At 44.0% G+C, this 18,655-nt stretch overlaps 1 protein-coding gene across 5 annotated transcripts in view; it reads left to right on the top strand.

The window, feature by feature from the left end:
• LOC142579985 (luciferin 4-monooxygenase-like) overlaps positions 1–18,655 on the top strand; it is a 122,877-nt gene that overhangs the window by 48,073 nt on the left and 56,149 nt on the right. For all 5 annotated transcript variants that reach the window (XM_075690687.1, XM_075690692.1, XM_075690690.1 and 2 more), the window contains one exon: positions 4,367–4,569. In XM_075690687.1, the coding sequence (XP_075546802.1) occupies positions 4,367–4,569 (203 nt within the window). The remainder of the gene's footprint in view (positions 1–4,366; positions 4,570–18,655) is intronic.

The raw sequence follows: 18,655 nt of genomic DNA on the forward strand, positions 1-18,655 counted from the left end.
TTTTTTTCTGGTCACGAAACTACAGAGAAAAAAATTTCAACAAGAGCGGACACTCCCATAGAGTCCAGTGGCCAAATTGACTGTAGCACACCAAGCGGATGTTGCTGACTCCTTCCGGTTTCGGTATGGGCGCGCGCGTTTTGAACACCAGTTGGTACACGCCGCGCCGGCTCCGCTGCTCGGCGCGGCATTCATTTTTTTTTCGCTTCTGTTGAACCTCGCGTGGCCTTGGCGTGGAATCGTTTCATTAAGTAGAAATGATTTAGGTTGACCTTTACAAGACTGCGCTGAATCTGCCAGGTGCAATTTCATAAAGAAAACGAAAGACGTCTTCTCAAATGATGAAATGTTTATTTTGCTCTATATAAATGCTCGTTCCGGGCTTCTTGTGCATTCATCCAAAGTTGTGGCACCAGGTAAGCAGCAGTCATTGCCGTACGATGCTCCACCGGATGCCATCAGCTGAAAGAAAGTAAATTACAAGCATGTATCATTTCGGTATATTGACCTAACAGGAGTATTGCGTGTAAAGGCAAAACGTGCGTAAGTGGTGAATGAGCGGCATTACAGATAAATTCACTTTTGCGTACATTTCGCCGCAAAGACTCCTTCCAAACAATGCCAGAAAATCTGAACATCCGATTTTCAAGCACCCCTCCTTTCCCGGGCATTATTCCCTGCACTTTATGTGCACAAATACACGGGTGACCGAGCGTTTTCAAAACAATTTGGCGTCAGTCGACACGATGGTACGCAAAGTACACAAAGGTGGCTACAACACAGGCTCAGCCAGACCACGTTACACGCTCGCAGAATGCCTTCTAATCGCACTCAAGCCAGACTCGTGGGTGCAAAGCCCGTTTTCAGTCCCTCAGAATACATAAATGTCACGTTCTTTAGTTCCTCCGTGTTATCTTTTACGCGTCCTGCCGGCGCATGCAACACTCCCGTGTTATCACTCTCGGCAATCGCTCGTCGCGTTTTCGAGAAGCCTGAGTACCGAAATAAGGTATGTTTTTGCAGGGCTCTAAAATGCGTCCCAAACTTGTCCCACTAAAATTCAGTACACGCAAAACTAACTCACTATGGCCGGCTTGCTTTTTTTGCTAACAGCTTCACAACCCCAGGCGCGGCGAGCAAGCCTCAAGATATCCCAAAAAGTTACCAAATAAATTACAATACTTTATCGGCTCAGAGAATGCGTCACGATCTTCTACCAGTAAGATTCAGTACACGCGAAACTAACTGTGGCGTAGCCGAGCTGCTTTCCGCTAACTGCGTCAATAAGCCGGGCGCGGCAACCGTGCTTCTAAACTACCCCAAATATAACGACGTTAGTTACAATAATGTTGGGGGCCACAGAATGCGCGAAAACTTGTCTGTCTTAGGCGCTACGACGTAGTACACGCATGTAGTACGTACACGCGCAAATGCGTCACACGGCCGAGCCGGTTCTCGCTTACTGCGTCTATAAGCCGGGTGCGGCAAGCGTGCCCAAAAACTACCGAAATAAGTTACAGTAACGTTGGGGCTCATAGAAAGCGTCGCAAACATCTCCCAGGACGAGGCATTAACTCAAATTAACTGCGCCAGGACGGCGGAGCTGTTTTTCGCTAACTGCGCCACTCGAACTAAGCCTAAATATGCTTAAAATGCGCCGTACACTGTCAAACACAATTTCTCACCTTTCCGTAGTCCAGTAGTGCAGTGGTGCCGTGTCGAAATGCAGACGATACGCAAGAGAAGCATCGAGAAGGCGGCGAGCCCCAAAAAATGGGCTATATACAAAACAGACGGGTCGCCGAGCACGCAAGCTTCGCACGTACGACCGGCCTCGCTCGCTCCTGCGGCTTGTCTGGCGCATGACGTATGCACGCGCGTCTGGCGTGCCGCTAGCTTGTTGCTAGGCAACGCAACAAAAAGTTGTAAAGTATAAGTTCATTTACACGAAAGACTTTCTGACATTTAGTGGGAAGGAATAAAAAAAATAAAACGTTGTCTGGAAGTTTATATAATTCTTTTTTTCTGGTGCTCGCGTCATCTAACGGATGTTGTTGAAACTAGGTGTGACGTGTTTCCTGTTGCCAGTTTTTGAAGAGTGTCCCCTCTTGTTTAATTTCTTTCTCTATGACGAAACTGCCGCCTTAGTTTCATATAGAGCCAGCGCCCGTCGCTAGAGGCGCAACCGTGCATAAGAGGGCATGCGAACGCGGCTACCGCTGTGGTTGCATGTGGGGCAGCCCCGGTATTCTAGCTTTCTCATATTCCTCAACCGTCACTTTAGTTTCACGTAACTATTTCTAACATTAAATATGCTTAAATTAGAGCCTGAGCGCGTCTTCTGCCATGATATGAGCGCCCGGGACGAAAGAAAAGCCGCTCATAACATGGAGCTTGCGGCGGTCTCAGACGGAAAAAAAAATTTGTTGAAATCTCGAATCTTAAGAGCCAGAACCGCGATGCGATTATGAGGCACGCCGTAGTGGGGGACTCGGGATTAATTTTTACCACTTGGGATCCTTTAATATGCACCTAACTGTAAGTAAACGTAAATAAATTTCTGAATGAGGTTTAGGTAGGATTAATGCAAGACAAGCTTCGCTACTAAATGTCTTTAAAATGCACCTCAATTTAAATAAACGGGTATTTTGCATTTCGCCCCCGTCAAAATGCGTCCGCTGTATAGGGCCGGGCGGTCTCGGCCCAGATTTCATCATCGCTGTTCGCGTCAACACTTCGGTGGGCTCCACTTTTTCATATTTGCCTGGAATTAAACGCCGCGCATTCGCAACAGAGTGCCAGTGGTCCCACTTATCACAACATGCAAGCATATGGGCTGTTGCACCCACGCTTACCCTTAAGTAAGCGCCAACTCTCCGTTGAACATAGCGCCAGATTGGTCGCCGAGCACAGCTGTTCACTAAATTTCTCTTAAACAGTGGCAGAGAAGGACTCTGACTGTGGGCAGTATATTATAAGGAGATCAAAAGAATGAAATTGTTATTGCAAAGGGCTGCTACCGTACCGTACAATAATTAATTACAAAGAAAGGGAAATTGAGCTGCTTCGTGCGCTCAAGATTTCTCTGCAAAGCGATGCCATTTCTGAATGAGATTTAGGTAGGATTAATGCAAGACGAACTTCGCTACTAAATGTCTTCGGTGTGGCTTTTAGCAACGGATCAAAACGATCATAAAGTGTTAGGACCTGCACAGTTGAAACTAGCTGTATTTTAATCAAGCAGTCGCCTTAGCAAGCAGTCGTTTAGAACCGTCAGTACGTAAGCCCAGCACTTATTCACGCTGCTCGTGGTTTCGACGCAGAAAGGACGAGACTAGGTATTTTGGTTCTTAATGCGCAACTATTTACAATATGTTAAAAACTTTAAAATTCGATTAAGAAAAGAAATAGAACGTGTTGGTGCAAAAGCAACAAACAAGCACGATCATTTATTTATCACGGAAAACAAGCGGAGCGAAATACACACAGCACAGAGGCGTCCGGTCACGAATGGTCCACCATTCACAATGCAAGAAGTTTGTTAAAAGCATGACACTGATATAATAAGCATAAAGAAATAACATCAAACGTGAGAGATGTGCATTGGGAGGCAGGAAACAAACATCTGCAAACGAATGGCAATAAATACAGAATGCATAATTCATTGTTTCTATAAAAAAGAAACTGTAAAGCATAAGCATTTCCTAACACATGGCAAAACAACCCTCAAAGGAACACAAGTAGCCACATCACAAATACAATTTTTTTTTAAATCGCTTGTTAGAGATACCACCGTTCAACTTCCTCCGCTGTTACTTGCAACACGTGTTCGGCATCGTTGTCCCACCCCGCCACTTCAACTAAACAGCCCAGCACTCGAAAAATAGCGCAGCACATGCACAGAACGCACCAGATCACTCAGCTCGCCTCGCACTGCGCACGCGTTTCGGTACGCGTACGATGCCCTCTGTGGCACAGTGGCGTCGCGTCGCGGCCCCTTTGGGCAGCAAATGAACCTCTCCCATAGCGTGACGGCGGAGTTTCGTGACCAAAAAAACATGGAAGTACTCTGGTATTAGTCTCCCTCACTCCAACGTGCCAATATGTCACAAAAATTTCATTGTTGCTTGTTCAGGAGTAGTTTCAACTGCTGACTTGTACTATTTTGTTATGTTTATTTTCGAAAAGTGCTCCCCGGCTTTTCGGTTCGGTATCTCGTGTACGTAATTATTCAGCAAAGCTACGTTTTTGTCAAAATAACGCATGTTGTGACTCTGGTGACTTAGGTGTCTAAGTAACCATGTCATATCGTAATAAATTCCAAGAATTTGTGACGCAAACTTAAGCAATACTCCCTTCTCAACAGGCTCTTTTCTGCATGGGGCCTGCATCAGGCTTTGTCTCAGTCACCGAGTTCTTGGACCTGGACGAGCGAGATTTCGTTGAGTTCCCTGTCAGCAACCCTCGCGACACAGTCCTCGCTGTATGCTACACTTCTGGAAGCACCGGCTTGCCTAAGGGAGCCGAGATCACGCATTACAACTACGTAGCCGCCTTCTACACAACAACGTAAGTAAGCTCCGAGGTCTTTCACGCACCTCATCAAGATTATTATCATCGTTGTCACCATAATAATCTTCTTATTGTATAGGCAAGGCCTAACAACGTGTAATATACAACCTTCCTTCGCAGGTTTGTTGCGAGCAAGAGTTAAATATGGCAGTGTCTCAGCTCTTTTGTACTCAAAACAACTCCATTCTTATGAAAAAAAGATCGGTTATTCTTTATCTGACGAAGTAACACAACTGGCGCAAAATGTTTAATCGAATAACCGTATGTCCTTACATATTGATTGGCGTCTGAAACAACAAAAGGCCGCCTAAGCCAGGTAATGGCTGCTGAAGTTTCGTTAACAACTTTACCACTCCAATTTGCAAGCTATTCCCCGCAGGGGCGTCAGCGTAATCGGGCGTTTGGTGTGTTGCGAAACAAGGTATCCGAGCACACGGGGGCAGGACCCCCCTGCGTCTAATCGCGCATGGCTGAGCCGTGCCTGGGAAAAGGGGGATCCTGAGGGTTGCGCTGATGCTGGGAGTCTGGACCTTTAAGGCCCCTGGGCAGAGACAGCAAACTCATTTTGCCTCGGCTTCACGTAGACGGCACATCCGGAGTTACGCATCTGGTACAAAATCGCTAGCTACCTTTTCTTCTCCTCCTCTCCACTCTCCGCCCTTCTCTTTCACCTTTAATCTTCTCTGTCTTCGCCTCTCTTCTGCATTACTTCCGATTTTCGAGGCAGCAAGGGTTGACGCTGTGTGAGTAGCCCTACTACCTTATGTCATATTCGGTTATAGTGGTTGCATACATATGCCACTTGCAGGACCTGTTTTATAGGTCATGTAGCGTCCCTTTGTAGGGCTTCACGCAGGGTGGCTGGCGTTACTGAAAAAAAATACCCTCTCTTATGACTTGATCTTTCCCCTCATGTCATATTCGGTTATAGTTGTGACGTACAGCTGTCATATGCACTGCCTGTTTCATAGGTCCTGTAGCGTTCCTTTGTTGGGCTTTACGGAGGGTGGCTGGCATTACGGCCGAAAAATACGCTCTGTTATGACTTGTTCTTTATCCTCACTACCTGATCGCTCCCTGGAGAGGGGGCGCACCGATGAAGGCTTCGATTATTTTGATCGTCAAAAAGAATCGTTTCCTCGTTTCCATGCCATTCGCTCTTGAAAAACAAACAAACAAGGCCGAAAAATCTCACCATTCCTCCTTTCGAAGTCACTTACCGAAATTTAGAGTACACCTTATAAAGCAGCCATGATAGCAAGCGGTGATCTGCTCTTGGAGCTCCGCAACTAGAAGCAGTATGAAAAACTGCCGAATCTAGTGTCATTTAGTGATGCCCAGGTACCAGAAATTCCACACGGCATTATGAATACCACCCGTCGCATAGTCTCAGATAGTGATCTGCTGGAGTTGGGTGAAGTTGAACTTCTGGAGTGCTCCAGTGAGCAGAACGTCATCCAAGTTAAACCAATTAAGATCAGGCATGACATCAAGGATATCCAGACAAAGCCCCTGATACTAACTTTCGACTCATGTGTTCTTCCTGAGACCATCGACGACGGGTACATCAAGCTTTGTGTTAGGCCATACGTGCCGAATCCCCTCGGGTGTTTCAGATGCCAGTGTTTCGGCCACAACTTTTAGGTTTTTAGCGCACAAAAAGGGACGAGAGACAGAGGTACGACGCTGACACAGCGCTAACTTTCAACAATTGTTTTATTCTACGAAGCGGCACGCATATGTATACGTAACGGTCAACAGCGCACGCATGCGCATATGTACTGGTTTCTAATCAAATGAGACAGTAGCAAGACATGTGTAATGGAAAGTTAAGATGATATCGAAGATGAGAAAGCGACCATGCATAGGCAAAATATTTTTTTGTACTTGCAAGATTAAAATGCCATCTCCATCAAGCCACCCTGTGTGACACGTTTAAAACTCGAATTTTTTTTTTTGAAAGATTGATCGAAAGCGCGCTAACACAAGCGTTCCCCAAACTAGCGACCTTCGCCGCTTCAATAATCTCACGTGTTGTTTGCGTGGCGCTTCTTCTTATCAAAGTGCACTGATTATAAATGGGACTGCACCCATGCTTTTTGCAGTGAAAAGACAGATGTCCCACCCCTCCAGTTCCCACATAATTTGCGTGTTCACGCAACCTATCATTTACGCACCTTCCCGTTTGTCCGATGTATTTTTTTGCCGCACGACAGGGGCAGTTCATGCACGTTAATGTTCTCACAAAGAACCTAGCCTTCCTTGTGATTTGTCCGGCAACTGGGCTTCTCAGAACCACAGTAGCTGGCCTCGCACACATTGAACAGCTTGATTTGTGCTGAAAATATGACGCTTACATTTGCGTTATTGCCAATATTCTTCAGTCTGAGATATCGTGGATGTACGGTATTATTGCGCGTTTCTGCTTTACTCGCGCAATTTCCGGTGAAGTGAACTGCTCATCCTGTGTTTTGCGGTCTCCTTAAGACCCATGACCCATCATGAACATCCATGATCTAATACCGTTAACAATATGACGTGTGCTACACTTTTTCATAATCGTCCCTCTGTAAGACAGCATTTCCCGCTGCGTGTGAGGAAGCTTAGCAATTAAATGCATGTCCCCCTCCTTGAACATTCCTTAATGCATCCAACCAACTTGTTACCTCCTTTGGAGTGGCACGTTGTAGAATGTTTTGTATGCATTCGAGAAGTTAGAAAGCATGCTCCATAGCTTGAAATCCCAACGCATTTCCTAGAACTCTAGTGCAAACACTCCTGCAAAGAGTTCTACGTAGACGCTTCGAAGTCACACATCGGGATATCTCATGCATCCTTCGGTTTATCCTTCTCGGAAGCCGCTGTACACCACCCGGAAACAACTATCTTTACGGCTGAGGCCAGTGCTCTATTGTCGGATGTGAAGCATATAGGGAAATTAAAACTTCACAATATAATTCTATGTAGGGACTCCTTAAGCCACGTAAAAGCCATGAAATCATCTTGTAAACAAAATTATCCCGTACTCATTGAGCTCTGTTCAGTTTTCTGCAGAGAATATTCCAAAGACTAATTCGATACAAAGTATTCATGAAACTCGACATGAACTCGATCGTCTATGTACCATTGGTGAAGAGTATTTCTCACAATAAAACAACGTCGCTGATTTTGCAGCCGTTTAGGAAAATCGAAGCTATGGGTATCACTGATCAAAGTCACTCAATGACGTACAAATCTCTGGAGCTATTCCAAAAGATAATCAGCAAATCTAATGATAGGTATAGCGTTGCGCTAACGTAGGAAGAACAGCGCAAGCATCTACACGGCGATAACTGTGATACGGCTCTCATTCGCCTACGCAAGCGGGCTAAAAGGCTATCGCCACATCACGGCCAGCTACAGCGATGCGGCACGGAAATAGCGCCCGAAAAGTTTCCTAATGGAAGAGCTATCTACTATGTGCCTCATAGAGAAGTGATAAGACAGGAATCAATGCCTACGAAGCTCAGAGTAGTTCTTGACGAGTCGTTGAATGCGCACGGTCTCCCTTCCCTTAGTGACTGCTTGGACAAAGGGGAAAAAATCTGAGTCCAGAACTACTGCATGTCTTGATAGGTTTTCGCTAGTACCCCAAAACCATTAACACAAACATAGGAAATCGAGATACATGACCCTCATCGAGATGCATTCCACTTTGTTCGGTTTGATACAGTTCCCAGTAGCCAGAACAGTAACATTGGAGAATGGCGTATATCCCCGGTGCGCTTTGGGTCAACATCTACTCTACTCCGTTTTAACCAATGGCGACTAATCTCTCTCACTTCTACACCGCACGTGAAGGAAAGGCATTAGCCTACATGATGAATATTTATATCGATGATGAGCTTAGTTATGCAGAAATTTTCGAAGAACGTTTAGACATCTATGAGAGGTCGAAGACAATCATGAGGGACGCAGGCGTGAACCTGGGTAAGTGGAAAACGAACTACGACAGCAAGCGGTGTTTGATCGCGACGATGAAAAAGTAAGAGGTGCACAAATAGCGTCAGTTTGTGTACTGGGACACGGCGAATGACCTCTTCGAATCCTACGCGAATACCCTATTCGATAGATGAATCAAGCCCATCGCAACACGAAACGCTAAAGTCTAAAGCAGCTTCACTGGGACAGTAAATGACGAGAGGAGGAAGGCTGTGGCGAGCCAGCCTCGGATAGTTGGTGAAAGTACGTGGCAATAGACCGTGCTGTAGAACAGTCAATAATGAGATGTCTTGTACTTGACACAGCGGAACAGTTTCAATGGTGAGATCACATCAATCTGCCGGCGCAAGGCTGTAACTACTCTCTAAAATGTATATAATATGTCACGAGGACAAGGGGATTCTAATAATAGTGCCAAGTTCACTGGTAAAACTGGGTGGTGTTATGTTACTACGCTAATAAGCACACCAAAAGCTCGCGTACATTTTCATAAAGTTCATTTAGCAGCTCCAAGTGAATAGGCAAATCGGAGCAAGACCCCTATATTGAGAGCCACCTGAGCAGCAATATGAGAGGATTTATTTAGCAGAATTCACTTATGGCTGTTAACACGGGCAATTAAATATTTCTAATGTATTGTCACTGGGGATTGGCGGAGAGTATATCTTTCTGATCAAACTAACACTCGGCTGTCTGTGTATCAATGCTGGTGAAGTGTGAACCTGCTTGCGATGATAATGAAGGCAACTTCAAAAGATGTCGCAGCCATCTCTGCCATCAAACGAGGAACAAACCATGATAACTCCTGTTTTAGCTAGGATAAAAAAAGGCTTCTTATACACTTGAAAATCACTAATGCTCTTGACGGGACGTTAATCTTGAATTTAAAAGACAATAGTAGTTCATTCCCTATCTTTCTTTCATTCAAGAGAAAATACCAAAGCCTCGCATTAGAGACATCTGAGCATTATACATTATAAAGGTTAATAAAACAAATTGTGAGGTTTTACGTGGCGGAGCCGCAGAATGATTATGAGGCATGTCGTAGTGGGGGACTGCAAAATAATTGAAATCACTTGGGTTTCCTTAGATTGCGCCAATTCCACAGTACATGTGCATTATTGCATTTCGCTCCCTTACACACTTTAGAGCATCGCGGAGAAAATATGTACGCGTTTTGAATTTATTGGCTCCGCGGAGAAGGAAGAATACAAAGTTGGCGCTGAAACATATTTTAATGCTAAAGAGGGGCACGTTCGCTAGAACTTGCAACACAGCTGCTCGTGCTGTGCAATAGTCGAGTGGGACAGCAACGCTAAAACATTTCGTGCGCTAGAAAGCAGTTCTCGTAGCTGGAATTCGGGCGTTTCGGAATGTTATATATGGCGGGCACAGATTACAGACTTCATGCAGTAGAACCGAGTGGTATATAATCGCGATGTCACGTAAATATCACAATAATGGTCTGTGGTTCCGCCTTGTTATCATCCGGCCCACCGTAACATGGCTAGGCGCTGGACTGTGTTATCGATAAAACACAGCGCCACCACTGCATCACCTGAGGTATGCGTCACCGACGGTGGCCATAAAAAGAGGCTGCCCGGCTGGGAAGACTTGCTTTTTCCTTCCGCTGCCATCGCTAATCGAATAAACAGTTGTTACGTTTTTATGTTGGGATTCATCCTTCAGCAGACACGATATTCCCGCAGGTCGAATAATTGAAAGTAACAATAGCAAAAGCTTCCCGTGGTAAGACAATCAATATAACGCGGGGAAGGCAGGAGATGGAAATTCAAGACGGTGACCAAAACGAGAACAAGGGGAAAGCAGGCGCCAAGGTTTCGATAAGTGCCCTTGTCTTCTTTTAGAGGACATATGGTTCCCAAGCCACAGTATATATCGTGATGCACCTGGTTCTCGTTTTGATCAACAATCCTTATAGCAATATATATTGCTATAATTGAAAAAGCTAAACAAAATTTGCCAAAATAATAAATAATAAATATATAGATTTTTATGCGCACCTTTTAGCATAACACTTATTTCTCGTATCCATCTTGCACAAATCGCTGTTTGCTGTCCCTCGACACATCCGATTGTTTCTTTAATATATTTTAGACAGCACCAAGTATTCGTAAATAACTGTTACATAGATTTATTGTGATATTAAGCTGCTTTCTATGGAGGTGTTTATTAATTATTAATTACTTAATTTCCGTCCCTCTTGGGAGGTTACAGGGCTCGTTCACTAGAGAAACATTTTTTTTAAACAACTTATGCAAGTGTACCCACGTGCACTTGAACAGTAGTCCCTTTTGTAATACCACCACTATCGTGTTTCAACAGAGCTGATTGCGCTCCATACGACTGGAGCGCAGCTCCAGTGGTATGAATCGCACAGCTGGGGCATCACAAGATGACTAGTAAAATATACGACGATATGTTGGTCGACGGTCTGCGACCGCTGCGGTGATATAATACTTTCAGTTACCCTGTTCTTGGTTGCCAATTTTCTTGACCTCTTCTTTCATTATCTGTCCACACTTTTCAGGTGTAGATACCTGTGCACTTCAGCCGCCCATTTATTTTAATCAATGCTACAGAGTGTTTCTTCAAAACTTGCCCGGCGCTTCTCGGACTTCACAAGAGGCCTAACCCATGTCACCCTTCGCTGCCTCATTTGTGGTTTTACCGTGGGCTCCCAAAGCCAACCGGTCTATCGGTCTTTGGCTAACTTCTAACACCGACAAGATATCCAATTTTATGCACTGAATAACATTTGGTAAAGTTAGCGCTGGCACCATTAGTCCTTTCGATATTCCATGCCCCACCTCATATTTATTCTGGCCAGAAATACTAAAATTAAGTTATGGAGTTTTACGTGCCAAAACCACTTTCTGATTATGAGGCACGCCGCAGTGGAGGACTCCGGAAATTTTGACCACCTGGGGTTCTTTACCGTGCACCTAAATCTAAGTACACGGGTGTTTTCGCATTTCGCCTCCATCGAAATGCGGCCGCCGTGGCCGGGATTCGATCCCGCAACCTCGTGCTCAGCAGCCCAACACCATAGCCACTGAGCAACCACGGCGGGTTGGCCACAAATACTCTGTTTCATTATTGCTGCATTCCGCTTCCCCTTCTTTTACAGATTATCTTTGGCGGGTGCTTGAATAGTCGTTCCATCCTTTATGTATACTTTGAGGTATTTACATTTCTGGATTGTGGGTATGATTCGCCCTTCGTTTGACACCACGTAATTGCTCGTCTCTTCATTAAAGAACATGATTCCCAATTTCTCTCGGCTAAACTTAAGGCACAGGTTTGTCGCTTCGTTGCCATTGATATTTACAAGTGTCCGTAAACCTCTTGCATTATCCGCTAGTAGCACTTCGTCATATGCATACTTCATTCCGTCGACCTTCTCTTCTACCATTTGTTGATTAAGCATGTGGTTTAAGTAAAACACTATTTCCCGGTTTTGTAGTCGTCTTTCTATGCTCTTAACATAAAACGCGAATATTGGAGACAGAGGATATCCTTGCTACAGTCCTTGAACTTCCACCACTTCATTGCATTTTCGACCCCCCCCCCCCCGTACAGATTGTACTCGGTTGTCTCTACATATCTCCTTCAGCAGCTCCACGAAATCGTCCCCTATGCCTTAGTGCTAAGAACATTCTATAGCAATTCCCAGTCTGCGTCATCGTTGAGTCCTTTTATATATTGAAATGGTGTCCATAAAAGTATCTTCTGCGCTACTGAAATCTATGTGCACTGAGTTAGTAGAAACATAATATGCACTACGCGTCCGGCTGGTGCCAACCCATTATGTAGTTTCCCAAGTATTTCATTTTTCTCCAGCTGCTTCGACGGTTCTAAATTTTTGGCTTGCATTGCCATGCTGTATATGACCGACGTTGTTCTAACTGGCATGTGCGAGCTCCTCTTATTCATATCGCCTTCGTCTTTGGATATTAGGTTGATCTGGCTTTCAGGTCGTTCAACCAGAATTTTGTTCATTTAAAGAGATTGCTCTAAGGCATACCTAGTCAACAGTGTCTTGCTCTATGGATCGAGTTTTTTTATTTATATATATATTTATTTACCTATTTACTTATTTACTTATCTATTTTTACCCTCACGGCCAAAGGCCACAACAAGGGGAGTGGGTTACACCAAATAAGAAAAGAAACAAATACAAGCAGTTAGAACGTTTAAGGCGAAAGGCTACTGATCATACAGGTTTAGCTAGGGTTAATAACGTCATCATAAATTGGTAGCAAACTGAGCCAACGTGGTAAATACAAAAGTACTGAAGTTACAACCATGCAGTAAACAACAAGAACAAGAAAATGCTTTAATTACACAATGTTAGCTAGAACTGCTCTATCGAAATCGTTGGTTATCGTGTATAAATACGACTTGACCAGGAAGATGGTTCCGTTCCGTGGATTACCGCAAAAGGTCGACTGAAGAAAAGTTTTAGTGACATGATTCAACAACAACTTTATGGCAGTGATCGATTCGAGGTGATACGTATTGTGGCTGAAAAATGAATTAGCTGTGGTGTGTTGAATGATGGTACAATTAATGAAAAAGGACTAAACGTGCGATTTACGACGAGGAGAAAGTGGGGTAAGTGCAAGATTGGTTTTCATGGCAGACAACTTGCAGTTCTGTTGTAATTACCTAAGATGAAACGAACCGAATTATTTTACATGAGTTCTAATGACGTAATTAGTTTGTAAATGCCAGGATCCCAAACAGCGCGTGCATATTCAAGTTTCTGACGTATGAAGGTAGTATAAAAAAGCATTTTTAGGGATGAAGGGTCAGTTGAAAAGTTACGGCGTAACTAGGCAAGCATGCGGTTAGCATTGCAAATTACGTAGTTGACATGAACATTCCAAGATAAATAAGCAGAAAAATGCACACCTAGGAATTTGTAAGAGTCAACTATTTCCAGGGGAACATTATTTAGGTAATGTGTATGCATGCTGTTAGTTAGTCGAGATAACCGCACCAATTTACATTTGGCAACGTTTAGTTCCATTAGGCAATGTTTGTACCACTTTGCTACACTTATTAGATCAGGCTGAAGCTGGTTATCATCCTCTGGATTAGCTATTTTACGAAAGATAACACAATCATCAGTAAATAAGTGAATGTGAGTTGATACTGAAGAAGGGAGGTCGTTAATATGAATGAGAACAAAAGAGCCGCGAGTATTGAGCCATGAGGTGCACCAGAAGTTAAGCTTCGAAGTTCGAAGTTATGGCCGTTTGCAGTTACAAGTTGAGAGCGATTAGATAGGAAGCATTCAATATATTTCAGGATGTTACACTCAAAGTTCAGCTGACTTAATTTATAAAGCAGAAGTTTATGACAGACCTTATCAAATCCTTTAGCGAAGTCTAAAAATTTACTTCGTTCTAATAAAAATTGCTTCTATTCAGATTACAGCGGGCTCTTCTGCCGTCTTATTAGGGCAAGTAAATTGGGTAAAATTGGGCAAGTCATCTACGATGAATCGAAATCTTAGGCGAATAGCATTCTCTCGCGATGTAAACGAATTTCTTGTACACTTATTGTGTGTTTCTTATTTTTTATACTTCACACAGTATAACGACGACATTAGGACAGTCAGATAACGAAGCTGGAATGACAAAGACGGCATCAGGTCACAAGCACATACCTTGTGGTGCGAGCGGTATACAACTTGAGTCACTGAGTCAGCGTAAGATAGATAGATAGATAGATAGATAGATAGATAGATAGATAGATAGATAGATAGATAGATAGATAGATAGACATACAGACAGATGGATAGATGGATAGATAGAGAGAAAGATAGATAGATAGATAGATAGATAGATAGATAGATAGATAGATAGATAGATAGATAGATAGATAGATAGATAGATAGTCTCTAAGCGATAGATGTAGAAATATATTGTAATCACATTAAACGTTCTTTCTTTTGCGTCAAATTATGAACAAACTGCACTGCGGAATACACTTCGCTATTTCACTTCCAATATTGTTACTACCAAGAAAAGATTCTGCAGGACTCCGGATTAATTTGGACCACTTGCGGAACTTTAACGTGCACGCAATGCACGGTACACGGGCGTTTCTGCATTTCGTCCACGTCAAGATAGGGCCGAAGAGGCCGGGATTTGATCCCGTGACCTCGCACTTAGCAAGCGCAAAGCCATAGCCACTATGTACCTGCGGCGGGTTTACCACAAAGTGCATGCCACCATAAAATTAAATTTTTTGATTTATGTGTTTTTCACAACATACAAAAGCGAGCTGTGTGTTTGATGTATTCACGTAGAAAAGGAAAGTATATAATCAACATGTATGCGCGGTTTCTCTGCATAATAAACTAATTTAGAGAACATTCTTAAATTTTGCGCAAGCTCGATACGTGTCTAAGCGTAAAAAAAGACCTATGTACTTCATTGTTAACCGGACCTCCGATCAAAATCTCTCCCAGGAAATTCTTTTGACAAAGAACTGTTAAAGCGATTCAAACTTTGTGTTGTCGCCACCCTAAAAAAAACGTCTTGTATTTAAGCTCCCCAACACCGGACTACATCAGGCATTCTATTGAATAGAATGGAAGAAGTCACGCGAAGCTTAAGATGGAGCTGTTGTATAGCTCCAATGTGATCGCAGTCGAACAACATGCGTTAACTCCAAGTGGTGTTGCCGACATCGAGACGACGCGGCGTTTTCCAGAATGACCTCTTAATTCACTAACGCAGGGTGGCACTTATTTTAATGCGTGAAATTGTACGGCGAGGTTCCCCGTTCTGCTCCGTTCAGTGCGCCCTCTGGTTCGTGTCCCAAAACAAGCGTGCCACTATCCAAGCTTTATTAGGTGACTTTCTGTATGCTTACCGCCATGCACATATGGGCCCACGAAACTCCGATGCGATAGCGTGACAGTCACCTTGGGAGTCATTGTTAGTTTATATATTTGCCTAAACTTCGTCCTTCTGACGTCAAAGCACTTTGTGAATTTGTGACTGAGTTTTCTCTACCATCGCGATGATTTTTCTTCAAAGGTATCTAAAGTGTTCCAATTTTTGTTTCTTTTTTGGAGTTCTGGCATTTATGGGATTTTAGAAGGCGATAAATACATGGTGCAGTTGCATACTTATTTCTTTAAATTGCGAAAATTATTTTCAGTAATTGTCAGAAATAAGTTTTAGCTTCATCGCATTAGCTGAAATGGCCAAAGAAACCCTGGTTTCGGGGTCACTCAGAAGCAGTTGCTGAAAAATCGAACATTGGAAATTTGTGGAAAACGTTCTTTTGGTGACCTTAATTAAACTTCCAACGGGCCGATAGTATTTTTGGTGTAGATTTACCGAGAGTTCCTTGTAGGGGTTCAACGCGGTAATATTCGAGTGAAAGGCCTTCAAACCTCTAAGACCTGCAGGTCGTTAAAATACTCTTTGCCCTTTATTGAAACAATATTTTTTTTCCAGAAATCCGTGCTAAGTTTCGCAAAATGAACATTGATTCCTTTCTACACCGACCCATTGCGACCTGATATCAAATTTCGTTGAAAACTAAAAATAGCCGGGAGTCCTCTTAGTCTTACCTTATCGGAGCACATCATAACTGTTCTGTGAATCAGATGATCTGCAAATTAGGCAGTTGCCTTGCCATGCTGCGTGGAGCTCAATTTCAAAACGTCATTCATCAGCTGGAATACCAATGTTCTTTCTTTGTTGGCATTAATATATGACGGATCAACGTGTTGAAAATGGTGTGGTTTGGAAAAAAATCCCAGACCATTACGATACTCTCTAATGCGAAATTAAAGCGCAGCTGTATACGCGTCTTCATTTTGCGATATATAGTCTGGCGATGAAAATCTGCCTCAAGCGGCACGTTGAAAATGGAGCTAAGTGTGGAGGGACCTTGGGAGGCATGGTTAGTTTATATATTTGCCTAAACTTCGTCCTTCTGGCATCAAACCACTTTGTGACTTTGTGACTAAGTTTTCGCTACCCTCGCGATGATTTTTTTTCAAACGTGCTGTGTTTTCAAGGCTTATCGATGAGGCCAGAGGTAGCATCTGTGCTGCATCAGCGCTTCCACATTGCATCGTTTTGACAGCTAGTTTTCAGAGTCAGCGAGAGAGATGGGTCCATGATTGCTTACGTGCGCGTCAGACCATGCTTGGTAATTTAGTTTATATTCCAATGTTTGAAAATTCATATGGCTAAACTGGAGACAGCTAGAGGCAACGCGTGGGGGACGCGTGGACGTAATTCAGACCAGCCTCAGCAGAGAACCCCCGCTTATGCCAGCGCTTTGCTTCCATACCCTTGACGCGCGCTACTCTGGCGCCGTCTCGTAGCCATCGTCTCCGCAATGCTCCTCGTGCGCGGCACTACGCTTTTCTTCTCACGTTTTCTTCCTCGTGCTCTCTTCGCTCTAGCTGCTTTTATAGTGATAGCAATAATATGGACACTCACGGCGCATTTACGTCGTCGTCGTCGCCGTGAGATTCCGTATAAAGTCCAAGCGCCGTATTTTCTGTGTATACATCATACGGTGTGAGTGAGGGAGCCATTGCCACTCCCCCCGCGATAGGGTGAGCCGGCGATCGTCGCTCAATCTCGCGCATGCAATGGAGCAAAGCAGGGCGGAAGCGCGCCGTGTTCCATCGCGCGAAAGCCTCCGGAGAGAGGGGGGAAGTAGGGGGACGCTTTCTACTCGGGGAAGGCCGGGTGGCCACGCGTGCCCGCTCGTCCGGTCCCTGTATCTTGAAAGCCATATGCGACGGGGACAGAGTCCGCCATGTGCTGTGTTTTCACGGCTCATCGATGATGCCAGAGGCAGCATCGCTGCTGCAGCAGCGCTTCTACATTGCATCGTGTTGACAGCGAGTTTTCAGAGTCAGCGAGAGGGATGGAGCCATTATTGCTTGCGTGAGCGTCAGACCATGCTTAGTAATTTACTTAATATGCCAATGTTTGCAAATTCATACGGCGTATAAAACTACTATGCTTATTTCGTATAGCTGTCGACTAATTTACTACCGCCATCGACGTTTGGCCTTTCATGCGAAACAGGGACATCTTTTTCGTCGCCTCCAGTGCTGCGTATTCGCTCTAATTTTTCGCTGTGCTCGTTCACTCGCTCACGAGAAACGTCGCTTACGCCGATGCTCGCCGCAGGAACGGGGGCCTAAGAGCTGTGGTCTAAAAGCTGAGCCACTTCGTAACCCGTGGCACGTTGAGTACTTTTCGTTTAGGAATAGTGCGTTAGGCGGTACATTAGATAAAGAAACTGCCGCGATGGAACCTGTGGGTCAGCAACATGTAATCACGACGTACTTGTAGTTAACGGAAGTAGAGCTGCCAATAAAAAAAGTTAGCTCATTCTTTTAAAGAAATGCGGCTGCTTTCCACTGGAGTAAATGTAAAACAGGACTGAATACATATCACCCATACAGCGGGCACGTTTCTTCATTGATTGCTTCACGGAGAAGAGAGTGTGAGCAAGAACACTCTCATACACAGTGAAACGAGTACTGAAGATGACGGGGCTAACGACGATGATAGTCAAAATTTCACTGGTGAAAAAACCACTTGTAGATGACACTGAAAGTTGGGGGCAAGTATGCTTCTATTGACGATGTATTTAATTGTATATAATGTACATAATGTGAACTAGTGTATAGAAAAGAAGACATATCGGTTACGACCCAGCATTTTAATGAGATAGCCGAAACACTTGTGAAACCACAATCAAAAATTAGGTTCTCTACATTACCGCAGAAAAACAAGGAAAGGCGTGCAGAAGGAGCGCACCTCATTAACGTCTCAAATTGCCAACATCCTTATAAACTGCAGAAAAATAAAGCTTGCTATAAAGCCTAACGCATATTAACGGGAGCTAGTTGGAATGATTATTTCCATTGCTCGTAACGCTCCTCAGTTGCGAAGAAGGTTACCGTTTCGGAAGGCATGGACTACATTATGCAGTACGGAAACCAGGACATGTTGTTAATGAAACAGTAAGATGCCCAGTACAAACCAACTTGAACCTGATGGTAATTCACGATGTT

The sequence above is a fragment of the Dermacentor variabilis genome, chromosome 4 (genome assembly GCF_050947875.1).
Source record: "Dermacentor variabilis isolate Ectoservices chromosome 4, ASM5094787v1, whole genome shotgun sequence".
NCBI classification, from domain to species: domain Eukaryota; kingdom Metazoa; phylum Arthropoda; class Arachnida; order Ixodida; family Ixodidae; genus Dermacentor; species Dermacentor variabilis.